At 37.5% G+C, this 18,481-nt stretch overlaps 1 protein-coding gene across 3 annotated transcripts in view; it reads left to right on the plus strand.

The window, feature by feature from the left end:
- Positions 1–18,481, plus strand: part of SVEP1 (sushi, von Willebrand factor type A, EGF and pentraxin domain containing 1) — a 2,252,988-nt gene that overhangs the window by 1,332,211 nt on the left and 902,296 nt on the right. For all 3 annotated transcript variants that reach the window (XM_044061036.1, XM_044061037.1, XM_044061038.1), the window contains exon 28: positions 3,721–3,845. In XM_044061036.1, coding sequence (XP_043916971.1) covers positions 3,721–3,845 — 125 coding nt within the window. The remainder of the gene's footprint in view (positions 1–3,720; positions 3,846–18,481) is intronic.

Consider the following 18,481-nt stretch of genomic DNA (forward strand, 5'->3'; position numbering starts at 1 on the left):
TGTCCTTTCTCCTTTGTTATTTTCTTTATATTTAGAGCAAATAATAAGGGACTCACAAATCAAAGGAAATAATTGGGATGGAAATCAAGAAATCTGTCATTATTTGCAGATTATGGTATTTTTTACCTGATAAATCCAGAAAAGGACATCTCAGTGCTGTGAAATATAGTTAGTTTCAAGTCTTTTCAGGATATAAAATTAATGAAGATAAAACAGACACTATAGGCACAAATTTGTTCAGCAATTCCCATATTTATGGGGACACAATAAGATGAAGTATTTAGGTATGTGGATTAAAAAGACTTTGGTTATGGCAGCTAAGGATATATGGGAAGACACTAAACAAAAGATAATGCAAAAAGTGAAAAGTTGGACTCTCATGTTTATGGATATGGATAGTAAAATACATGTGGAAATAATATTTTATTCCCTTTATTTTATATACAGATCAGGCATATTTTTATCAACCAGGGAAGTTGTGGACAATAAATGATGTGAATTAATTTACCTGGAAATGGAAGATGACAATAGTTAATTGGGATAAGTTGATCCTTCCAATAGAACAAGGTGGTTTAGGATTACATGATTTGAATGGATATTTTAAAGCTACACAGTTAAGGCTCACATATATAACACAATAAGAAGGTTATAATTCAAATTGGAAAAGGATAATGATGAAGTGGGGGGAAGTTAAAGAAATAAGGAGGGAAACCATGGGATTTTGGATGCATATCTTTAGAATAATAACTATACAGAATATTATATTTATAAAGTAGCAGAAAGTATTCTAAGAACTAAGCCAGCATGAGAATGGATAAAGGGACTTTGTCAACATTGATGACTGCAAGTAGGGGTACAAATATTAGATAAAATGTGGCTGGAATTTATTGGTGAAGACTGGCAAATCACCCAAGGTATTGGCAGTAAATAATTATAGATGGAAAAGTAATAGAGTAAAATGTGTCCAAGAAGACATTTGGACTGTCGACTAAAGACTGCCTTCCCTACCAGGGATTGATATCAGAATATTAGCAAATAGAAAGGGACAGAGGAATTATACCCTGCTCTGTTAGAGTTTTTAGTTGAATCTAGAGCAGAAGTGGCTGTTAGAAAAGTCGTAATTAGTAGGGTATATCAAATATTGTGCAATAATTATGTGAATCAATCAGAGCAGGTTAGAAAAGAGTGGGAAGAGAGACTGGAAAAGCAATGGAAAGAGAGACTGGAAAAGCAATGGGAAGACGTATGTATGGCTCCCAAGTATGCAACAAAGTTACTTCAACATGTTCTTTTTTGCATAAAATAGCTTAATTGTATATAGTACTTCTATTTGTTAAACTTTGAATTTATTTACTGTTTTTATTTGATTAACGTCAAACATTGTTTTGTACTCTCGAGGAGCTTTTCTCCCCGGGCCTCTGCTGAAAATGGATATGTATCCAGCTGGACTAGCCCGGTCAACAAATGTAAAATAATAATAATAAAAGTCTAGGAGGTTTAACATTTTTTCTTGGAAGTGTTTGCATAAGTATTTTTTACCCCAAGCGGGCTTCAAATATTTTCCCCAGGTAGAAAGCAAATGTTGGACTTGCTATGGGGAAGAAACAAGTAACTGGGAACATATGCTTTGGGACTGTAATGAGCTATCAGAGTTTAAAAATTCCCTAGAATTTAGTCTTTTAGAAGTAATGGGTGAGCAAATGGTTGCAAGTAAGGAAGTAATTTGTTTGACTTGGGAAACAGGATCAGAATTGTCTAGACATAATAAGACCTTGTTAAGTTTAATTCTGTTGGCTGCCAAAAAACAATTGCTAGAAAATAGAAATCACAGTCTAAGCCAACTGTATTTGAAGTATTGTATATTTTAAAAGTGCTAAAAGAACTGGAAGAGAGGTCTTTAGAAAACGAAAGGAGCAAATTGCATAGAAATAAATGGAAAATGTGGGAAAATACATGCATAATAATGTTCAGGAGGAGGAGGAGTGAGGTGTAATGAAAGGCAGGAATTGAGCAATTTATGCAATGCTGGACTGATGATAATTATAAGAAAACATATGTGGTATATAATATATGTAAATAGAAAAATGTCAATATGGTATGTTTCCATTTCTATTAATGTATATTTGCCTATGTTTTAAGTGATAATTTAATAAAGATGGTGAAAAATGAGAAACAGAACAGGCTAAAACAGTTTGCAATCAGATTTAATAAAAAGAGGAAAAGGTAAGAAAACATACATTCCAGAGCCTAGAACAGCCTGTTAAACATCTGCGGTTTCTGCTGTAACATAGACCAAGAATAAGTTTGTTTTATGCACTATAACCATATACAACATCCCTAGGTTGTGTCATTTTTGTTTAGCTAATATTTAAAAGTAAATATACATTAAAACCCATCAAAGTTAATATTTTGCATCAGGAATGCAAACAGCAACTGGAATATTCATCAGTCTTTGAAAGCAAGCTAAGTGCATATAAAATATGGAACTCAAATTAACATTGCTTCTGTTTTCTTGATTCCAAAATACTGCCTCCCTAAGTTATTACCTTTTTTCTACATTCTGTAAGGCAGATTTTGTAAGAAAGAGTTCTCCACTTTGAAAAGAGAAACATAAGAAAAATATGTTGGTATTATGTGAGATTTTTTTAAATTCTTGGGTCAGTAAAACAGAAAAGCTTCCATCTGTTTGCTAGATGTCTTCTGTTTCAAACACCTTATGCAGATTTTAATAAAATGCCTTGCAGATGCTGCAGCTTCACTTTTCTGCAGTGCAAGTTAAGATTTTGTGGTGCCATCATCACAAACTTGTCTGAACTGACACAAAATATCTTAGAATCAATGGTGAATTCCATGTTTTCAGCTGTTTTGAGTGCAGAAATTAACAACAAAGACACTTAAAATACAAATCAAGGTGTTATGCAAGAATATCAAAATATAAGAACGTCTCTTCATTAGACCTCTCAACTATCCCTATTTTGGAGGAATGTACATGTCTTTAGGCCTGTTTGATCCTTATACATGCTGTACCTCTTTTTGGAGGTACAGTATGTGCCAGTTTTCAAGCTTGATTTACCCCTTCACAAAACTTTCTGAATCTCCATAACCACATTTGAATTTTAAGCTATCCAGTACACACATAACCATACTAAAGGATTACATTACTGGTGGCACCAGTAATTTAATCAAAGAGGGCAAACATCTTGCATCTTCCTTTTTCCAGAAGCAAAAGTAAATAACATTGAGTAGTATAATTTTCAATGTTGTTCATTAAAGTCTGCTGATTTTACACTGTCTATTTGATATTGTTTTTATATTTTCCACGATTTTTGTCTCACTCTGTTTTTAAACACGTTTCTTAGTAATATTCCACATTCCTACTGGGAGCAGGAAAGAGTTATGTGCTATTTGGTATTCAAATGCAATGCTGATTAGAAGCCCAGATTTTTGGCTGCATGCACCAACTTTTCAAGTGCCTTTTTACCCATTTTCAGCATCTGCAGAAGATGCATGTCTAAAGGAATGTAGTTCATACTTTATGAACATTGTAAGCCTGTTTATTAACAAAATGTGATTTCAATGAAGCCTTTATAGGAGGATGAAAAAAGCATAAGTGAACAAAATGCTAAATTACATTTTCGATATGCTTTAGTGTGGGGGTTGTACTGTAAACCCTTGTATGCATATTCCAATGACAAAGACTTAGTACTTCTTTCTGTACAGGTGGTGGTGCATTAGTTCTCGGTCAGGAGCAGGACATGAGAGGAGAAGGATTCAACCCTGCAGAGTCATTCGTAGGGTCTCTTAGCCAACTTAACATGTGGGACTATGTTCTAACCCCTGAACAGGTAAATTTTATGTTTTAACATAATTCAGAGTGCATAGCAAAGCCCTCAAAATCTAAGAGATTAAACTTTCAATTGTTTTATTTCTATTGTATATTATTACTTGACTGCTATCTTATTTCATATTCTTACCAGGCTGTGCAATGTGTTTCTGAATGTCCAAAACCAGTTTTTAAGATGTAGAGCAGCCTTAACAGAATAACAATACTGGCAGTTTAGTTCTTACTGAATAGAACATCAAAAGAATCCCTGCTGATTGTAAAAAGCAGAAAGTCAAAATGTTTTAAATGCAGCATGTTTGAGGTGTATGTGATTCTGAAGTTGGTTGTTTCAAACAATGGAGTTCTAAGAAATGAAGCCCATCATTTGCTAGAATGAAGAAATGACCTCAGTAGTGATATTCTAAACAGAAGGAAATGTATAGCTGTTATAGCACGCACAAGGCTGTGATTGGAATTTTCATTCCAAACTGCTGTACAAAGGAATTTGAACCATACAAGTGGTTGTCTGTACTATGCATAGATTGCATCACATATTGGGTACAATCTGTTATAGTCTGAACATTTTTTATTTATACCTCAGGCATTAATATTGTCCATATTTATATTTCTTTTCCATCATCACAGAAAAGCTTTGCATTAAGTTCATTTATACAGTTAATAAAAAGTAATAGGGGAAACACCAGGCACAGGATTCCCAAGCACTTCAAAAGCCACAGCAGTCCACTCAATGTATGCTGAAAAAACGAACAGTCTTTTATTCACATCCAAAACTTCATAAAATTTAACACTTTCGTCTACTGCACCATAGACTTCATCAGAATAGATAAAAACACATTCACCACTGATATTTATATACCATTTTCAAGCCAGTGAGTTCATTAATTAACAGCAACTACTTCATTAGCTTAAAGCAACAGTAACAATCTACCATGTCATAATGTTTATTTATAAGTTTTAGTGTTTTACATATGCAGTTTATTTAAATTTAAACTGGAACTCACACTTATCTGGGAAAGTGAACATACAAATGAATTTCCTTTGTGGATTTTTTAAACAACAACATGGATTTCTTGGGGTTTAAATTAAATCTTCTAGTAAGGAAATTGCTTTTTTGGATGTAAAGATAGAATATAATGGCATTGGTTTAAGCACAACCATATATAAAAAGGAAGTACAGGCAAACAGGTTACTTCATTGAAATAGTATGCATGCTAAGCGTACCTTCAGTGGTGTAGTTAAAAGTCAATTCCTATGTGCAAGTAGGTTAAATACTGACAGAAGTAAGTGTATTGAACAAATGAATGATATGTCGTGAATTTAGAGAGATGGGGATATAACCAACTTACATTAGATAATATCATGGATGAAGTTCTTAAGGAGAGAGATGGCAATGCCCATCCCTATTTTAAAAAAAAGGCACTGTTGAAGAGTTTGATATGAATAGAATAAATGAGAATAGGATGAAACAAGATGGAAATATATGCTATTTAAAAACTTATAACAGGCGAACAGAAATGGTCAAGAGGGTGATAACAAATAACGGGGATATTTTAAGAGCTATGCCAGAGTTAAGAGAGCTTATAAGTGAAAGACCTAATTTTGCCTACAAGAATTGTTTAAGCTTAAAGGATTGCTTATGTTATAAGGATATGAATTTCCTTGATAGGACTTGCACTCTTTCAAAATTTGGAACATTTCTGTGTCATAATTGTTGTTGTAATATTCTCTGATAATGTATTTATTCATCCAAGGACAATGAACAAGTTTAGTTTTATGTGCATGGCTACTTGTAGTACTACTAATGTTGTATATTTGGCAACCTGCAGGAAATGTGATAGTTTCCATGCATGGAAGTGTTCAAGAAAATTAAAGGATTGTATTATGGAACACCATTCTGAAATGCAAATGCACTAGCAGAGCATAAAATGGAGAAAGGATTAGATCATGATTTTATATTCAGGGTTATAAATTTATTGTATAAAAATTTTAGAAGTGGTGATTTAAACATCAGGTTTGATATGCAAATATGAATGGATTATTAGACTTCAAGTGGATAGTTTCCCTGGTATTAATGCTCCAGTCAATATTAAGCTGATACTCAAGTTTAAGCAATTGTGCTTAAAATAAAATAAAAAAGTATACATTTTTTCTATTTTTTTTTTTAAATTTTATTAAATTTTATTAGTTTTTAAGATGCATATGTATTTAAATGTTAATTGATTAATTGGTTTGTGATGTTACTGGATGGGCTGTGTCTTGTGATGTTATTTGAATATATTTAATGCGATGTTGCTTCAACTGATTTTGTATTCATACTGATGAAGGATTTTCTATCCAAAAGCTTTGTTGTACATTAAAGTTTTATTATTCTTGCAGAATTGCCTTGCTTTGTTTCTGATTACAGTAGCCTCAACAGTTATTGCAGTTCATTGCATGCCATCAGAGTTCTGCAGTTTCTGCAGTGGTATCTAACATGTACAACAATTTTGCAAATGGTGTTTGATAGAGGGAGGTGGGTTAATTAGCAATGAGTGGCTGGGGCACTATGGATGATGATCATACAAAGGGTCTTGTGCGATTGTGCTCTATGGAGTTAGTATGGTTTGTAAATCAGACGAGGCATTCGTTTGTCATATAATCAATATCCTTTGACTTTTCAAATCCCATTGCTGGGGCTTGTCAGAAGAGAAATCACTTGGTGGAGACCGCAAAATTCCCTAAATCCAGGTATCCCTTTTCCCTCCTTGCTCCAAAACAGTTACTCACCACAGATGAATCAGCTTTGCTCAAGGAACAGTTTCAGGAGCGATAAAAAAATTCAGGGGGTGTAGGACACCAAGGACAGAAGCAAGCACATAAATATAAAAGCAATGCTTTCCCTGATCAAGGCACTGAACTCCATCAATCATCATTGGTCCCTTGGACCTCTAAAATTGTTACACACAATACCACAGCCATATGGTACATCAACAAGCAAGCAAGGGGGAAACAGGTCATACCCTTTTTGCAGCTATGTCAGCTTGGGATATAGCTTCACAGCACAATATCACTTCAGGGATCCTATATTCTGTCAGAGCAAAACTGACAAAGGTAGGCCCTCATGAATGGAAACTAGATCACGGGGTCTTCCAAGATGTAATCCATCTGTGGGAGAGTTCTTCAGCTAGACATATCTGCCTTCTCTCTGAACAATCACTTGGCAAGATTCTGCTCCAGGAGTCCATGCAAGAAGGCCTAGAAGACAGATGTATTTTCTTTTCCTTGGACATGACTGTTTCTGTATGCTTTTCAACCCTTGCCATTAATATCCAAAGTACTTCTGAAGATTCAAAAGGAATTCCCAAGATCATTGTGGTGATTCCCTTTTAGCCCAGGCAACAGTGGTTGTCCCTTCCTTTGGAAATGCCCAGGGGCAGTTGCCACAATCTTTCTTGCAAACTGGATCTACTCAAATAAGAACAGGGAGTGTTTGATATATCCCACCCTCAAACAGCTTCAATTGACTGCATGAATGATAAGAGTCCTAATTCCCATTAGACATCTTTTTACTGTGGATGTGCAGTAGGTACTAACAGAGGCAAAAGATCCTGCTACTAGAAAATCATATATTAGCAAATGGAAAAGGTTTCATAGTTGATGCCAGCTATATAACCAAAACCCATTCAGGGCTATTGTTTCTCTGGTTTTACAATATTTGTGTGAGTTACTGTCTTATGGCCTGTCTTACTCCTCTGTCAAGGTTAATTTGTTAGCCATTTCAACATGTCTGCCCATAGATCCCCTTCTTTCAAGGCATTCTCATGTCAAAATGTTTTTGACAGGGGTAGTGCATAAGGAACCTCTAATAAAACCAGTGGTGCCTCTTTGAGATCTTAGTTTTGTTTTAGAAAAACTAACTGTTGGTCTGTTTGAACCAGCTCTTCTGGCTAACTTGAGGTTCTTAACATGTAAAACAGTTTTACTGGTTGCTCTAACCTCTTTAAGAAGAGTGTCTGAGTTGCCAGCTCTTATTGTGGGGCAACCTTATCTCACTCTCAACAGAGACAGGGTTTCTTTGGGAATTAATTATTCTTTTTAACACGAAAATTAAATGAGATTTCATTTCTTGGATGTCCAAAGACAGCTCAGGTGCAATCTTGATAGCACAAAATATTTCAGAACTTCTGATCAGTTGTTCATTTCTTGTGAAGGTAAGAAGGGGCAACCTGTGGCAAAAGAGACTATTTCCAAGTTGTCATCTCAGGGTATTACCTTTTGTTATTCCACCCACAACAAAACTTTTCCAGGCTGGGTCAAGGCACACTCTACTTCAACTGTGGCTTCATGTATGGCTTTTTTGGAAAGGGTTGGGCACTAGACATATTCTAGAAGCAGGAACTTGGTCATCTGTACATACTTTTACAAAGCACTACAAAGTAGATTCCTTCTTCAGGTCTAGTTCAAGCTTTGCTAGGACCATTCTCCATGGGATTCTGGACCATTCCCTTTCTATCTCCCAGTTGTTCCAATTTATGGTATTCTATGCATATAACTTAGGATACTGCAACATTCATCAACGTGAAGAACATAATACAGTTGTGCAAGTAAACTTACTATAACAGTAGATGTTCAAATGATCACAGCTGGAGTAGCTGCTCTGTCCTGCCATACTGCATATTTTATAAAGTGTGTTTTTTTTTTTATGTCAGAGTACAGACATTTCATTTTTGTTGTGCGGAACATTGTCTTCCCAGGGCTCTGCATTCCTCTCTCAGTTAGGAAGAATGCTATGAAGGGATTGGTACCCAAACCTGTCCTTTAGTCAGCTCACCTTGAGAAAACTGATGGATTGGGTACATGCCCTGAATCTTTGGAAGCTGTTATACGCTATGCAGGATATAACCCATTTAGCTTAGACTACTGCATCAATGATCATTTAAACATGCTGTACTAAGTTTGCTTCCACAACTGTTCTTCCGTTGTACACATAGTGCTTTCTGCATTCCATAAAATGTATCATATGCTTTCTGCATTTGTGTGTGGCTGTGTTTGTGCACATTTGCACTTTAAAATTTGTGCATGCAGTTTTTTTCATCATCTTTAATAATGTTGAGCTTCCCCACTGAGTGCATCTTTACTATGCTGTCATATTGTATCTCACTTTAGTTATATGTTGGTGCATATTTGCATATTTATGTATATATATATATATATATATATATATATATATATATATATATATATATATACACACACACACACAGGCGTATACATTTTATATATATATATATATATATATATATATATATATATACATACATATATATATATATATATATATATATATATATATATATATATATACATACATATATATATATATATATATATATATATATATATATATATATATATATATATGTATATAGATTCACTTCATAATCTCAAAAGACTGAAATCTCGAATTTCATTTTCTCTAGACCATGAAATCGAATCCACACAACACCGAAAGCCCAAAACTGTGAAGCCCAAAACCGCAAAATGTAAAACACTGAATACACAGCACACACCAGACCACACATATACCACAACACCCACACCACAAAATAAACAAACAAAACAATACACATCCACAAACATACATCACAAATAAGCAGGGGGCAAGCCCTTCTGCACCCCCCATGTGGGGGGCAAGCCCCCCACACCCCCAATTATATATACTAACTCCGAGATTGCACAAACTCAAACAAAAACAAACTCACACATACATTCTACAGTCCCTCACACACACACACACATATCAGCACACTCACATACACTCAAACTCCCACCCAAAACCCTTACAAAACACTCACTTACCTGATATTACACCTAAATCCACACATGGCACCGCACACCATCCACATACAACTCTGGACATTACGTAGCATAAAGCCATAACTGCAAATATGAGATATTCAAATTCGCAATTATGCACTTTTGCTGTTTCAAAACTTCCACTTTATAGTCTCGAGATATATATATATATATATATATATATATATATATATATATATATATATATATATATATACAGATTGATAGATTGATAGATACAGATAGTATAGAGAGGAAGGGGGTAAGGGTAAATTGGTATACATACTTACATGTATTACATGTAATGGTCTCTTAAACACTTTGAAGTCCAGTGTGTAATAAGATACGTACAGTTTTTTATTGTTTGTCAATGCAGTTAACCGAAGTATTTTTTGCCCTAAACTTTTTAAAATGATACTGAATGGTCTGCAGTGTACTACTTGTCTGTTTCACAGTACCTTTTATGTTTAAGTCCAAGAGGCCCTAGAACAATAAGGAATATGTCATTCTCATGTAAATTTCAGCTAATTCCTTTCTGTTTCAGCAAGTGACAAGAATTCTATCCAGTGCATACATGTGGTCTCAGACAGAGGTTCTTCTCCTTACTCTGTTCTTACTACAAGGAATGGGCCAGCTTTTGAAAACCTCAATTTTCCCTTTTTTAAATATTAACAATTCCCCCTTCCAATAACAGATCACAAATATTTCAGTTTTGTCAAACTTAAATTGCTCTCAAATGTATTTACCATTATCCAAGCCTATTTTAAAGAGTCTAGCATATCCAGGATGTTAGTTAAATGACAGTCCAAATCTTCTGAGTGTATTATTACATCATCTAAGTAAGCAACACCATGCTTGACAAGTGGTCTTAAGATTCTATCCATAAGTCTGTGATAGGTTACAGGGCAGCATGCAGCCTAAAGGAAGATCGGTATATTGAATAAGCTTCCGGTGTCAAAAACACTGTTCTTTCTTCAGCTTCAACCTTTAGAAAGATCTTCCAAGGATGTCTTTGCTAACTCTAATGTGGTCAGAAATCTTCCGTTTCCCAGCTTTTCCATAAGTTTGTTAACCCTAAGCATTCGAGTAGCTGTCAAATTTTGAGATGCTGTTCACATTCCTGAAATTGTAACCGAACCTGATTATTCCATCTGGCCTCGGCAGTAATACTATGGGGCTGTTCCATTTGTTGTTTGACTTCTCTGCTACTGTCATTACAATATTTTGTAAGGTTTTACATTAACCTTTTCCCTTACAACAGTTTTATATGGTGCTGGATCAGATCTATTTTGCTTAATAGCTCTGAAAATGTCTTTATTTGTTAACAATAGCTTAGTTATGTGCTATGGTTAAAGGTGTGCATCTTCTGCCTGAGCTGCAGGCATGCATGTGAGGTTTTCATTCTTGATGAGGCCTATTTGTTTATGCTCTTAAGCTAACTACAGAAGAATGTGTTGCTTTCCATGGTTTCAATGCACTGTTATGGTATATCTGCTCTGTTTTTTTCTTAGCAGTCTGTTTTACTCTACAGTCTATGTAATTTAGTCTTTCAATTAGTTAAACAGTCCCTACCACTTACTGAAATTATGTTTCTTTAGAGGGGATGATAGCTAAACTTGGGCTCCAACTTTGAATCAGTGATTCTTACTTTTCTATTGTACACTCTTTGTTCTATAGGTTGTGCTCTTTCTATGTGTTCTCTTGCAACGGGTATTACTACTTCCAGTATATCTTGAAAATTTGTAGGGGTCCATTTCACATTTAAATGTGTTTTTTCTTCTTCCCATGTTTCTCTACAAATACCTAACAGTCCACAGTGATCTCTGCCATATAACAATAGACTAAACCCTAACAAAGTTTGTTGTACTTCTCTAATGACAAACAGAAGGTCTGGTTTTAATTGTAATTTTAATGTTTGTTTAAAATATTCCACTGCCTCATCTGTTGGGGGTGGAACATTAAGTTTGTCAACTCCTTGATCAGAAAGTGTTAGCACAGCTGGTACATTATTTTTGACATAAATGGGAGTTCCCCAGTCAGTTAGTATTTCCTTATGTATATTTTCTCTGGAAAATAATAACACTAGCTCCTTAGCTGTAGATTTAGCATTAGCCTTGCACAGGGGAATAATCGCAAGATACTCGAAAATAGCCAAATTGTATTGAAAACTGTTGCTGGATTTAATGAAGTTGCCAACAACATTCATGGCTGCTCATTTGAATAGGACTTTAATAACAGGCATGGCATCTTTGGCCTTTGAAGTGTGGGTGAGGGGCTGTCTTCTGGCATTCAATCATGCAATGCAAATGTTCTCAATTTCTTTCATTATTTAGGCCAGTAAAACTTGGCTAGAGGCTCTGGTTTCAGCTTGTCCATTCCTAGGTGCTTCACTGGTAAAGGACTATGAGCTAACTTTATCACGAAGGTTCTAATTTATATATACAAGTTCCTGTCTGTGTACTTATGCTGCATAATAAATTGTTTTATAATTCAAAGCACAAATAGGAAGAAAGATGTTTACCTTCTGCTCCTACAACTTTAGCTATGTTTTGCTCTGCTGTGCTGAAAGTGCCATATTTCCAGTGTCTTTTTAAAGTTTAGACAACTTACCTGAAGGCTGGCTAACCCTGAGGTTTTCTCAACGTTAGCGTGTCATGAAGGGGAAGGCACTGTCTCCTGCCTTGCCCATACATGCACTACAGTCTTCTAAGAAAGGCAGCTCATACCTATACTCTTTAGGTGTGGATAATATCCACACCTTATTTAGATTTTTCTTGTTCTTTATAAACCTGAGGCCTAGATCCCTCTTTCTTCTGTCTAGGGTTCATGCACCTTGAATCATTAGAAATATCATTAGGTCTCTGCTTTGTTATTTTGTTTCTCTCATCCCTTTCTTTCCTCTTATGTTACTTTCACTGTGTCTCAGTGTTAGTGGGCAATAGCCTCACACTTTCTTTTCATTCTCTAGGTTGGTGTTCATCTAAAGTGGTACCATGGAGCAAATGTTGTCTTAAAATTGTACTTTTTTTCCCTTATTTATATGTACGTACATGTTGCCTAGAGTCTTCATTTTCTTGAGTGTTGTTGTTTTTCTCTAATAGAAATGGATCTAAATCTCTGTTCAGGTTCTGTTTCTTCCTCTACCCTAATAAAGTATTCCTTCTTCACTTTTTCAACACTCTCCTGCTGCTTAGTATTCTACAGTTTGGTGGATTTATGTTTTATCTTGACAGAAACTTTAGAATTCTTCTCAGGGTACACATTTTCCAGATATCCTATCTTCATTTCATTAGAATGCATCCTTTCAGTGAGGGACTCGTTCTCTTCATTTACTGTAGCTGGCTTTATCGCTTGCTTTGCAATACATTTTAGGCAAGATATTACAACCTGAAATGTCTTTCCTTTCAATTGGCAAAGTCCCAATAGGCTGCTCTTCCAAAAGAAAAATTGTCTTCCTTTTCTAATTTTGCTTCACTTCCTGTCTCCTTCAGTATTCTAGGTTCAGTAACTCTCTGACAAGGCTCAACACTCTCAGCTGCAAATTCCTTCTTCTGTAACATAACATCTCTTTGCAGTATGATAACTGTACATTGTTATAGCACTTTAAATGCTTTTGGAAATGCGCAGGTTCTTCTTTCTACTGTATGCTTAAACAAACTGTTGTTTCCTTGTGGACGTTCATAGGTAGGTACTAGGCTATCTGCCCAAAGGCATTTATAAGCCTAGCTAGAATGTGTTGGCTTTCGCTGCCCCCTTAGATTAGTTCCCTGTGCCTCTGTCCAGCAGAGCTATTGAAGTGATCCCTGGGGTAAACTTTCTGTTTCCCATCCACTCGTCAATGTTTCTCTTGAAGAGGGTTAGTGAGGAGCCTAATGTAAATTGGAATCTTGTTCCATAGCATGGGAAGTCTCTGGGACAGGACTCTATCCCTCCAGCACATCCTATTTATTGTTGTGGTGAGGTTTAGATCCCTGGAGCGTGTGGCTCGAGGGGATATAGTTTTCTTTAGGTGAAGCATGTCCATCAATTCTGGGTTGGACATGACCTTGTATGTCAGGCAGAGATCACCTCTGAGTAGGCGGTATGCAACTGAGTACAGCTGAAGTTTCTTCAGTCGAGCTGCATAGGGCATCTGCTTGAGGCCAGTTATCCTCTTGGTGAGGTACTTCTGTGGTCTTTCCAGTTGTTGCAGGTGTCTTGTAAGGTACATCCCAAATGGGGCATTGTACTCTATGATGGGTCTGATGAGTGATGCATAGAGGGGCCCAATGACCTCTTTTCATCTGGATGCAAACCCTTTTGTGATTAGGTGGGCCACATAGACGGATTTTCTAACCACTTTGGCAATGTGATTATCAAAGGAGAGATTACTATCTACTTGGGTCCCCAGATCCCTTATTATGTCTTTGTATTTAGGGGGCTACCACCTATGTGGTAGTTTGTGGGTACTTTGTTTTTTCCAAAGGGGATGACTATGCACTTTTTGGCATTTAGCTTGAGGCTATGGTTTTGACAGCAGGTATCTGTCTCAGTGAGACCCTTTTGGAGGATGTCTGTGTCAGCTGGAGAGTCAATTATAGCCCCTAGTTTGCAGTTGTCTGTGAACTTGGTCAGCCATAATCCTCCTGTGCTTGCCTGTACCTCTGAGAAGTATATGCCAAACAGGAGGGGTCCTAGGACTGAACCCTGGGGAATGCCACTTGTAACCGGTTTAGAGTCAGACCTAGCTCCCGCAACTCTTACCATGTGGGTTCTGTCCATGAGCCAGTTGGCAACCCATCTCGTGATGTAGGGGTTTATGTTCAGGCTAGTGAGCTTGTCTATAATATCTGAGTGGGAAATGGTGTTGAAGGCCTTTGTGAGGCCTAGGTAGGCTGTGTGGACCACCTTTCCCTTGTCTATAGCCTTGGTAACTGTCTCAAAGAAGTCCACCAGGTTTAGGAGGCATGATCTGCCCTTAACAAAGCCAAACTGGGTAGGGTCCAGTGTTTGGTGGTTTCCATTGTCTCTGTTAATGAGATCCATGATGATGCACTCCATAGCTTTGCAGACCAAGCTAGTCAGGCTTACAGGGCAATAGTTCTAGGGGTCCGTTGTGGCTCCACCTTTGTGGAGCAGAATAACCGTTGCTGTGCATCACTCTGTAGGCATGTAGCCTGTGGAGAGGCTGAGTTTAAACAGTGTGTTTAGGTGAGGGGTTAGTTCGTCTTTGAGCTCATGTAGGATGCAGCCTGGGACACCGCCCAGTCCCATTGATGCTGTGTTTTTGGCTTTGGAGAGGGCTGTCTTAACCAGAGTGTCTGTGATTTCAGGGGCACTATATTCTTCTGGTATAGTTATGGGCCCTTTTGGGGGTGAGAGGGGGATGAAGTTTGCACTGAACCTGTCTGCCAGGATGTTGGCTATATCGGTCGGTTCAGTGTATTTTGTGCCATTCTGCACTAACTCTGAGCAGATCTGAGAATTGCCACTTAGATTCTTGACATAGCTAAAGAATGCCTTGTGGTTATCTTTGGAGTCCATGGCAATTTTTCTTTCAAAGCTAGCCTTGGATGATTTTATGAGGGAATGTAGTGTCCTGCTGATACTGATCAGGGATGTCTTCCCTTATTGGGATTTTACTTTTTTCTGTACTAGTTTCCTACTTCTATTGTATAGCTTGTTTATGGCAGGGGTCCACCAGACTGATTTCCTTTTCTTGGAGGAGTGAGTCATGGTTTTGTTTGGGATAGCACAATCCATACATTCTTGTAGGTGCCCATAGAGTGCATTTGTAAAGAATTTTGCAGCTTGGACAGTGTTATCCTTTAGCATGGGGGCTTTGAAACTTCCCACCTCAGTCTTAAGTAACGTGAAGTTTGTTTTGAAAAGTTTTTCACAGTGGTTTCTTTGACCGGGGGTGGTGGCGGAATGTGGATATCCAGAGTAATTAGTTTATGGTCAGATCTAACCAGCGTGCGGCTGACCTCCGGTGTGGAATACCGGTCGCCCATGTTGGTGATGACCAGGTCCAATATGTTGTCACCTCTTGTGGGGGTGATGACCAGTTGATCCAGGGCGTTTGAGTTTATAAATTCTAGGAAATGTTGGGCACGGGAGTTTGTACTTGAGTAGTTCTCCCAGTTAATGTTTGGGTAATTGAAATCACCCAATATCAGGGTGTTTGGTAGGACCTTTATGTTTCCTAGTGTTTCCAGGAATGCGGAGTGGGGGACCTTTGACATGGTGGGTGATCTGTAACAAGCTATAATTTGAATAGCAGTTTTGCCCATTGTTAGTTGCACGTGGATGATCTCTGAAGCATTGTGCTGTGCCACTAGCCTGGAGGTGTGGGTATCCTTGATGAATATGGATACTCCCCACCTTTTGTATTTCGGTCGAGGTTTTGTGGCCAAAATGTATGGTATGAGTTGTAGCCTGGTAGTGCCGGGGTGCTCTCTGGAGCCTTAAACCAGGTTTCTGTTACTGCACATATATCGATTTTCTCCATACTGAGGAGTGCCTTGAGTGCGTGCATTTTGAGGTTTAGACTTCTGGCATTGAGTAGCATTACCCTCAGTTTTTGTTACTTGTGCTATGTACAGCGGTGGGTTTGTCTTTTGAGCCTTGCCTAAAAAAGACACTATGGGGGTGCAAGAGCCTTGGCCAGTATTCGAAAGCCTAAGGGTGACAGGTGCAAGCCATCTCTAGCGAAGCAGCATGGCTTGTCGAGCATGTCATCCCAGGCTGACAGACACTGGATCCCCTTTGAATGACACCAGAAGCTTAGCCAGTTGTTGAAATTGATCATTTTTTCTCTATACCATGGTATCATTCTTGGTGAGGACAGGATGCTACTCAGGGTCAGGATCATACCGGCCTGAGCTACGAGATCAGAGAGCTCTTCTATGTCTCTTTTCATGTAGTCCAGGGAGGTACAGCTCAGGTCCTTCACACCAACATGGACAATGACAGAGTCATATTTGTACTTGTTCTGGAGTGACCTGAGTGCTTGTGTTATGTGGCGGATCCTGGCACCCGACAGGCAGCTAACGGTAACCTTCTTCTTGTTCAGCCTAGTGAGTGGGACGTCAGTGTGCCTGACTATAGAGGCACCTATTACTAGTGTATTGGGTATGTTATTTTGCCTTAAGGGCTGTGATTGTGTGGCACACTGGTTTTGTGAAGCATGTGTTTCATGGTTTGTGTTGGGGGGTGGAGGTTGCTTGGATGTCTGCTATGGAGATCTCTGTTGCTTTTGCAGATTTTTATTTAGAGCCTCCAAGTATGTTTTTGTATATTTATGTGTGTTTTTTGCCGGTGCCGGTTTCATAGGTTTATGTAAGAATGGTGGTGTGATGCAAGTAATTCCCTTCTCCTCTTGACTGCCTGGTCCAGTCTTGGGTTGAGAGAGCTTAGCCTCCAGTTTGGCTGTATAATTGCATCTCTCGCATGTATTAGTGTTTGGTGGAAGGAGGACAGGGTTGTCTGTGTACATGAGGCAATTGTAACATTTCCTCTAAATGCTCAGATTCACCAGTTGGACTGGAGAGTACACCTGAAACTGCCCTTTGGACATGCCTGGATAGGTACAGTGAACTGTTTTACTGATTGTCTGGTAAGGTCGAATAGAGAGTCTTGTCCTTCTCTACAGTATAGGGTGGTCTAGTGCTAAGGTTTATTAGTGCTTGCTATGAGTTTTGATCTTATGACTATATGTGGAGGTTGTCACTACCTTTTCCAGGTCAGGAGGAGGATTATCGCTGGTATTCATTTGCTGTTTTCCATCCTCACATTGATAAGGTAGAATAGCTAAAGGAGTGCCACCTTTCCTATAAGGAGCGCCACCTTTCCAGTAAGGAGTGCCATGTTTCCAGTAAGGAGTACCACCTTTCCAGTTCCTCAAGTCTAAAAGTTGAGAAGATCTTTTCCTGTTTTAGTTTCTTGTATTACGTTTGGGATTTTGAAATGAATGAAATGTTTTCCCAGTTAACGTATGTATTTTTACTTGAGTAATATGATAGCGTTTTCTATCTTTGTTAAAACAGACTCTTTCTACCTCTGTTATTAAAGAGAATTTTTTTTTTTTGCAAATGTATTGTGTTTTTATGTGTGATCATACTAAACAAATGTAATAATCCCTGCAGTTCCCCGACATCAATCAAGACATTGCATTTAATTACATTTGATTTATCAGACTAGAATTCCATGTGTATAACATCATTCGTAGTAGGCTTTTCAATGACATCAGTTATTATAAGTTTAACAGTGGAGGAATTATCTGGCTATATGTCCCTTTTTCTCACATTTATAACAGGGAACATCTACAGTTTATATCTTCTGTTTCTTGCCAGAGTTTGATACATAGTTTATCAAAGGTCTAGAATGTTCAGCACTGAACATAATACTTTTTCAGCATCTTTTGAAGCTGTCTTTTTCATAAAATAGTAGGCAAAGCTTTTTTAATATTTTCAGTAGCCATCATTTCTATGGTAGATATGCTAGATGTGGATAATCTTACAAGAGCTTTGCTTACAGGGTCTGCATTCTGCAACATTCTAAAACAAAACGTGATAGCATCTAACCACAACTTAATTAAATGTTTCAACTCATGCAGCTGAGACGTTACCATTTTATAAGGGCAAAACATCCAGATATGAAACTTCAGAGCTTGTATTCCAGAAGTAAAACCAACTTTGACTTAAATATTTTTTTTCATTTGTCATAGCCCTTATAGTCTATATCCATAAAAGCTTTCATTTGCCCAGCAGTAAACTGGGAAAAAGAATCTTTGCCAGTCATTTCTTTTCCATTCCTGTTGGA

This window comes from Protopterus annectens, chromosome 2.part0, assembly GCF_019279795.1.
Source record: "Protopterus annectens isolate FY-2018-M chromosome 2.part0, PAN1.0, whole genome shotgun sequence".
Lineage (NCBI taxonomy): Eukaryota > Metazoa > Chordata > Ceratodontiformes > Protopteridae > Protopterus > Protopterus annectens.